The sequence below is a fragment of the Coloeus monedula genome, assembly GCF_965178545.1.
Source record: "Coloeus monedula genome assembly, chromosome: 4".
Lineage (NCBI taxonomy): Eukaryota > Metazoa > Chordata > Aves > Passeriformes > Corvidae > Coloeus > Coloeus monedula.
The window spans coordinates 59,965,260-59,973,117 of NC_138784.1; the positions used below are offsets into that span (position 1 = coordinate 59,965,260).

Consider the following 7,858-nt stretch of genomic DNA (forward strand, 5'->3'; position numbering starts at 1 on the left):
CAGTTTCTGGTACAGAAAACACAAATAGGACACATCTGTTAACTATGTTCTGGAATTAACCTCCACATAAAACAAAACCAGAGACAGTCCCAGTTCCAGACGTTCAAAGCACCAAAATGGATAAACGGGACATAGCATAAATTGATACTTTCAGATGCAGGCAAAGGCAGAAGAATGGTTTCTTATGTAAGGTATGTGATCCTAAAAACATCGCAAGATCCTGCCCTATGAAAACATTCTCCTGTTGTAAGAGCAGGATATGACAGTGGAGGAGGACTCTTGAAGCCAAGCGTCAGATAAAGGCATGGGTTAACTCAGGCTGCGAGAGTTAGGCAGCCTAGGAGTGGGACCATTTACTAGGGCATTTAGTGATAGGGTAAAGAGGCAATGTTTTTAAGTATTACTGGCTTCAAATTGAAAGAGGGGAGGTTTAGATATTAGGATGAAATTCCTTAGTGTGAGGGTGTCAAGGAACTAGAAGAGATTGCTCAGAAAAGTTGTCATCCCTGGAAGAGCACAAGGTCAGGCTGGATGGGGCTCTGAGCAACCTGGTCTAGTGGAAGGTGTCCCTGACCATAGCAGGGGGTTTGGGACTAGCTGACCCTCAAGGTTCCTTCCATCACATAGCATTCTATGATTTTATGAGGCAGAAATATAAAAAATATATAAACATTAAAAAAACCCCATCAAAACTATAAATAAGTCACACCAGCCTTGGAGGGAATTGTAACAAGAAAAATTGAAGCTAGAGGTCTCTCTACATATAGTTTATGTTTTCTCCAACAACAGCATATAATTGAGCAAAATAAATAACACTTTCTTCTAGAGAAGCAACTTCCTTATTGCTGTACTGGACTGCAGGCACCAAAGAGAAGTGTTAGGACATGCAAAAGCACAGATAATATTAAGTAACTGCATGCTACTCAGGAGAAAACCAGAGGGGTTATTGCTCAGAGACCCCTTTAAGAAATAGTAAGTTATACTCTTCACTCCAGTTAGATAATTTCCTGTTATCTCAGAGCAATCAAGTGTTTGAAGGAAGACATCCAAAGATGCAGTCCATTCAGAGATCAAACTAATACACAGACCACACATTTTAGAAGAGATCCAAAGACCATCACATAAATGCAAAACCCTCTACCATTTTACTTGTTATTTGTGAAAAGTCCTTTTATTGAAAAATATGCACAAAGTCTTTGAAATAAACCTCTATACTAAAAATATTGGAAAACAGTGTAAATACGGTTCATATATTTTCAAATAGTCACCACATAACATTTTCCTATTTGCAGGGCTAACATAAAAGCATATCCATGAAGAGATGACTTCCAAAACATCTACAATAAGCATATTTGCCAACCATCTGTGCAAAAAGCAGTCTAACTTAGATTTAAACACAGAAAAAAAAAAAAAATAGATTCCCAGCCCAGCAGTGGAACAGCACACCTGATCAAATATAAGACTAAGCATGGAAACATTCTAGTTTGAATATAGCAACAAAGACCAGGAAGACTGTGGGTTAATCAAAGCTGCCAGGATTTGCCTATATATCTAACACTTCTATATGTAGCTCAGTATTCAAGTGCATTTTTGAGTTATTGACAACATTCAAGGCATACCTCTAAAAAACAGTATTTGACATGCCAAATGCTGGACTTGCTGTCAGTGGGTTTTTTTCACATAATAGCCTTACAGTTAGAGCACTCTCTAAGAAAGCACTAAATTACATCTTAAAAACTGAGATATTTCATACCATCAGCTTCTAGCAGAGAAGAACAAGTGGGGAAATACCCACCCCTAAGGGTTAAGCTCAGTGAAGGACTTACCACTACTTCTTCAGTGGCATCAGTAAAGAAAGACCAAAAGATTAATGGAATCCCAGTAAAACAAAATCCAATCTAGCTCACGTTTACACCCTTAGCTTGAGCAGCAGGGCTCTACTCCATGCCCCCAGTACTGTTTTCATAGTATATGGTAAGAAAAAAATAGTACATTACATAAACAGCATAAAAAAGCTGTCAAAGAGGTCTCAATCTCTGTCCTGTCAATCCTGCTGAAAGACATGGAATACTCCTCTGCCATGTATTTAAATGAAAATATCCATTTTCTTCTAGTTTCCCCTCCCTACCTATTTCCCATTGTCTATCTTTATCAGTGATTATACTTGCAATGGAAGTATGAATTACCAGAATTCAAATATATTTGAGAAATTGTAAGAAATTGTAATGGTGCTTACTTAGCCTTAAAGGGTCGAATTCAATATTGAATGCAGTAAGAAGACATTTCTTCAGTTGGTGCCAAGGACTTCTATGTAATATATCATCTGGACAGACTACAATACAACTGGTGAGGCAATCTCAGTGTCAGTTTGGTACTCACATTGGCAGGTAGTACGTTGTAGAGGCCACCAAGTTCAAAGCACTGGTTTTATCTCAAAAATTGATCCTACTTCAAAAGGAGCAGCTGGGACATTACATAAAGAAACAGAATTTTAATATTTTACTTTTCTTATTTAATGTCATGAAAGTATAATTTTTGATTTCTATATACAAATTAGACTGAAAAAAGTTTTACTAATGACAGTTGCTCTCTATGTCACATCCTGCATGCAGGGTTTGGGAAAAATACATACACAGTAATTCTTGCAGAAAACATAATAAAGTTACAGATCAGGTAAACAGATTTTTAAAAAAATCTGTGTTTTTCAGTTTTGAAAACAGAAGAAGTTACCTAAATGATAACAGATCAATAACAGGAGCTATAGGCTTTCATTTAGAGTTAACTTATTTTCATCCAACATAAATGGGCAGTGACCATTTACCATTTGACAGCTGTTCAGTAGCTGATGCATGATGATATGGTAGCTCCTGTTGTAGAAGTGGCCAGGTGACAGTCACAGTTAATTGCCATCCCTGCTGGCAGTCTCAAAGAGCATAAGTAAGAACAGTAAGACCTAGAGACCATAGTAGCCCGTGTCTTTTAGACAGAGAGCAGCTCCTGAACAGGACAATGAAAAGGTATTTCTCAAATGTGCAGTGTCTACCCAATATGTAACAGGATCTCAATTTAAGGTGAGGATAATATAATATAATATAATATAATATAATATAATATAATATTTTTTTCATGGTTTAACTCCAGCCAGGAACCAAGGCCCAGACAGCCGCTCACTATCTCCCCACGAGCAGGACTGGGGAGAGAATCAGAAAGGTAAAGGCCAGAAAACTTGTGGATTGAGATAAAGACAGTTTAGTAGGGAAAGCAAAATCCATGCACACAAGCAAAACAAAACAAGGAATTAATTCATCCCTTCCCACGGGCAGGCAGGTGTTCAGCCATCCCTAGGAAAGCAGGACTCCATCATGCATAACAGTGACTTGGGAAGACGAACACCATCACTTGAAACCTTTCCCCTTCTTCCTTCTTCCCCCCGTTTCATATACTGAGCATGGTGTCACATGGTCTGGAATGGCCTTTTGGTCAGTTGGGGTCACCTGTCCTGACTGTGTCTCCTCCCAGCCTCCCAGGTACCCCCAGTTTCCTCACCAGTGTGGCAACAGGAAAAGCAGAAAAGGCCTTGGCTCTGTGTAAGCCCTGCTCAGCAATAGCAAAAACATCTCTGTATTATGTTATGGGAAATATTTTGCATTTTGGACTTTTAGATTCTTTTTTCCTAGTACTATCACCATTTAGTAAGCATAAATGCTGGGTTTCATACTGTTTCTTCCATACGCAATATTTAAAGCAAGAAGGTCAATTTTCCAAGTACCATTCAGTTTTGGTAGCTCTTTTCAAAAAAAACATTTACTCACCCTTAGAAGTATTACCTTAACAGAACAGCACAGGGCTCTAATGTTCTATTCCTTATGCTTACTAAACAGTATAAAATAAGGAAAAGCAAAAGCTTGTAACAGCCACAACTTTGCTAAAAGCTGATTCATATATTGCTTACAAAGTTACCATTTACATATAAAAAGCTCCTCAATATTTATAGCAAAGTCAACTGAATAAATGCACTAAAAAAAGTAGTTCTGAATCACAACTATGTTATTTAGATTCCTGATGTAGCAGGCAGCTGTTATACCACATAGAATTTCCTTAATTTGACCAAACTTTCTAACATGGCAAAATACATACTCCAGTTCATGAATACTCCCTACTCATTTTACCTTTACAACAGTAAAAAACACAACGTGAGGTATTCACTGCAGGTACTTCTCTCTGGTTTACTCCTGTTCATTAGACAAGTGTGCAAGATGCATGTCTGGAATCCAAAAATGCCACAACTCTTTTAATTCTGAATTGCCACAAAGGGGGCCACCCTCTACCCAGAAGAGCCTTCTGAGGCTGTTTTTACATTTACTGATGCTTCTGTTAAGTAAACTAACTCCTTGTTGGTCACACCAAGGACCAAAAAAAGCCTATTTCTACTACTTTGTTTTTGTCTTCCCCTGTTGAGAGCCCACCAAATCAGACCATTTTCCTTCAGATGGAGAATATTACATTATATTTATCACTATAGCAACTAACCTAATTGATTTGATGCAGGTTTCTCTTCCACCATAGGATGGAGCCATTATCCCTAAGTATAATCTAAACATTTAAGAAAGAAAAAATTATCAGTTTATCATTTTACCACATCAATAGTAATATGATTGGGCTTCAGATATTAAAGTATAAATGAAAGTCTAATGGGTTGTACATGTACATCCAGAACATTCTTTATAAATGTGCTTATCTGTCAAGTGGAACTTAAGAGTATGGTGTTTACTGGTTGTTCCCAGTAACAGGGATGACTATTGTACAACAAATACACTTCCAGAAACAAAGATTCACAAAGTAATTAGGAGAAAGAGAAGCAATGTTCAAGTAACTGATTCAGGAATAAGCTTTGTCAGACTAACAGATTAAAAATGGAAAGAGGCAAGATAGATCGAAAATTTTACTTACAATGCTATTAAGAAAGGAAAAACTGAAAAGTTCTTTTCCAGATTTTGTTTTGGAGGCTGCAGGGTTTGATTGCAGTAGAATGATACAGTGAGAGATAATGAAATATTAAGTTCCTATAATTATTTTGATAATATATTCACCTTTATTGGTATACTTCCATATACCTGACAACAAGGTGTGGGGGAAAATAGAGAACACCTTATATAGTCAAATTCATTTCTTTTACTTCCTAAGAAATATGACAATCCTGTTATTTTTAAAGCATTTTTTAAAGTCATCATGTCCCCTCCAACACCAGATCTGCTTTTCTTCAGAAAAAGGCATCAGATGAAAAAAAGACTGATTAAATTTTAGCTGATTTTTAAAAGAATTCATAAAATCTGAAGTGCTGCTTTACCTAGAAATAGCTTCACTTTTTTTTCATCTTGATTTTTCACAGAGCAAAAACCATTTTTTGCAATGTCTCAAATACTACCACTAGAGAAAATATTCATGATGCTTCATTAACATTTGGAATTGCAATTGTCAAATCAGTGAAGCATTACATAAATGGTGGAGTGTTTTGACACTGCATATTTTAAGCAGCATGGTGCTTTTCAGTGCTATATGAAATGAAGAGTGTACTACATATTTGAGGAACACCATCTACACTGGCTGAGAGAACTAATTAGAAACTGGTCTTTAAGCACACCAGAAAATGCCTTCAGATTATCTGCCAACATTTGCATTTTTCATCGGTAAACAATGAACAATATGTAGCAATTCAAATGGATTACTTCATTTTTAGGACAAAACACTGTCAAACTTCACAATGCTGAAAATAAATAATTTTTGAAGTGTCAGAGTTTATGCTAACTCTTTTTGAGGCCATGTTGATAGAAAATATATGCACATAAGATCTCATATATTCTCATAAAAAGCCTGTGACTCTCTGGACACTTCTAGCACAAACTTAATAAAATATTTCCTATCACTAATATCAAGCTGAATTCCTTTTACAATTGAACTATTCATTCTGTAATATGCACTCCTAGTATACAATAAATTCTTTTAAAACTCACTATGTTGTTTATTATATCCTTTATATTAACACATTGAATATAGCATTATGTACAAAATTATATTATTAAAAGTGTGGCCTGTTTATTATGATTTTATTAATGAGAAGCATAATGCAAAATGTGCCAAATTACAAAAAAATATTACAAAATATGTTATTCTTTTTGGAATAATGCCCTTTCAGTGTCATCACTACGAAGAGCCTCTATAATATGCAAAATAAAAGTAAACTAAAGGTTCTCCTAGCCAATTACAATCTTGTTTCAAAAAAATCCCAGAACACACACACAGAGAAATGGTCAATGTAATGTAGTTGGAGGGAATGGAATAGAGGGTTAAGAAATGCAGCAGGCATGCTCCTGCAAATTCCTGCAAAATAGAAAGCATCTATTTCCTATTCATCATAGCCTACACCTATTACAGCTCAACAAGATAAGCCTAGTGCAAAATCTTTTATGCTACAGCTAATGAAAGCAATATGCACCATGGGTAAATTACAGACTCCATTCAGTTCAGGGGGGGAAAATACAGTGTAGATTCATTTTGGCAAAGCTATGCGGGTCCTCTCTGATAAACTGCGTCCTTTTTTTATTATTGTGTAAAAACTGCTTTTTCTATTCTCTTTGCAAGTTTCCCACTCTGGTGCTATGGGCTAACTTGCATTCCTTGACTTGAAGTATGGGCATTAGCTCCATTTACATTATATAACTGCTTGAAAACAATTCTTGCTGAAAGCAAAACAAAACAAACAAAAAAGCAGGAAAAATTAAAGACTTTTTAAAGTATTTATAGTCCGAGTACCTGATTCTTACAGATACCTTATCTGCAACAGTGTGATTAATGGAAAATCTATCAAGACTGAAAAAAGAATATAAAAACTCTACCAATAACCTGAGATGCAGCTCTAAAACTGGCAACATGGACTTACTAAACTGCTGAGGATATGCTAAGAAAGTGCCAAGATTTTCTCTTATGGCATTTCAGAGGATCACATATTATCCCAGGGATGTTAAGACATCTGTCACTTGATTAAGTATGTGCTTCCTAAAAGAATGAACATAAGCAAACCAGCTCCTCTTCATGGAAGGTGGACAGAGTTAGGAGAATGTGTGGAGGAGGGAGCAGCTGAGGAGGAATTGGCAATATCTGACACTAAGCAGTGAACAGTGAATCAGAGTTACTACCGCTAGAAAGTTTGTTTCTAAAATCCAAGAGACGTTACTGTTTGGACTGGAAATGCCACATCTACAACCTAAGGATATCTCATTCTCCTGAGAAGCAGCAGCATTAAAGTGTCAGTCTACCTACTTTATCATAGAGGAGTGGGGGGAGATGTGTTGAGGGCCAAGTCTAAGGCACAGTACCTATGTCTGCCAGTTTCAGAGCTCGGCCTTTGCCTGAAGTGTTACCTCAGATGGGAAGAGCAGAGATTTATGCCCAGCAAAAGCACCGGACAAATATGTACTTACTGCAGTAAGCGATTAGGAGACTAGCCAGGATCATGATAGCCCAGAAAGTTGAGGACATGCTTGGCAAGGCGTTGGCATCTTTCCTACTGCTTCTCCTGGGAGATGGAGCCATTGAAGCCACTTCCCCGGTGGGGGGAAAGTCAGACAGTTTCACCAGCCAGCTCTCCCCTTGACTGATGGCCTTTCTCCACATGTAATCCTCAAGGAAGGCATCTTCCAATGTCTTTGCTGTTCATCATCAGCAACATGGTCCTGTTGCAGGAATCATCTTCCAGCCAGAAAGCCAAGGCGACTCTAATGCATGCAGGGCTTGGGCACAGTGGCCGCAGCCAGCTTCCCTCCTGTCACTGCAGTGGGATTCACTAGCCTAGAGGGTTTCA

General features: G+C 37.4%; 1 protein-coding gene across 1 annotated transcript in view; it reads right to left on the reverse strand.

Moving 5' to 3' along the window:
- TAFA5 (TAFA chemokine like family member 5) overlaps window positions 1-7,590 on the reverse strand; it is a gene marked incomplete at both ends in the record, with an annotated part of 426,162 nt that extends 418,572 nt beyond the window's left edge. The window contains one exon of the mRNA XM_082280365.1: window positions 7,479-7,590. Within this exon, the coding sequence (XP_082136491.1) occupies window positions 7,479-7,590 (112 nt within the window). The remainder of the gene's footprint in view (window positions 1-7,478) is intronic.
- Between the last annotated feature and the right edge of the window lie 268 nt (window positions 7,591-7,858).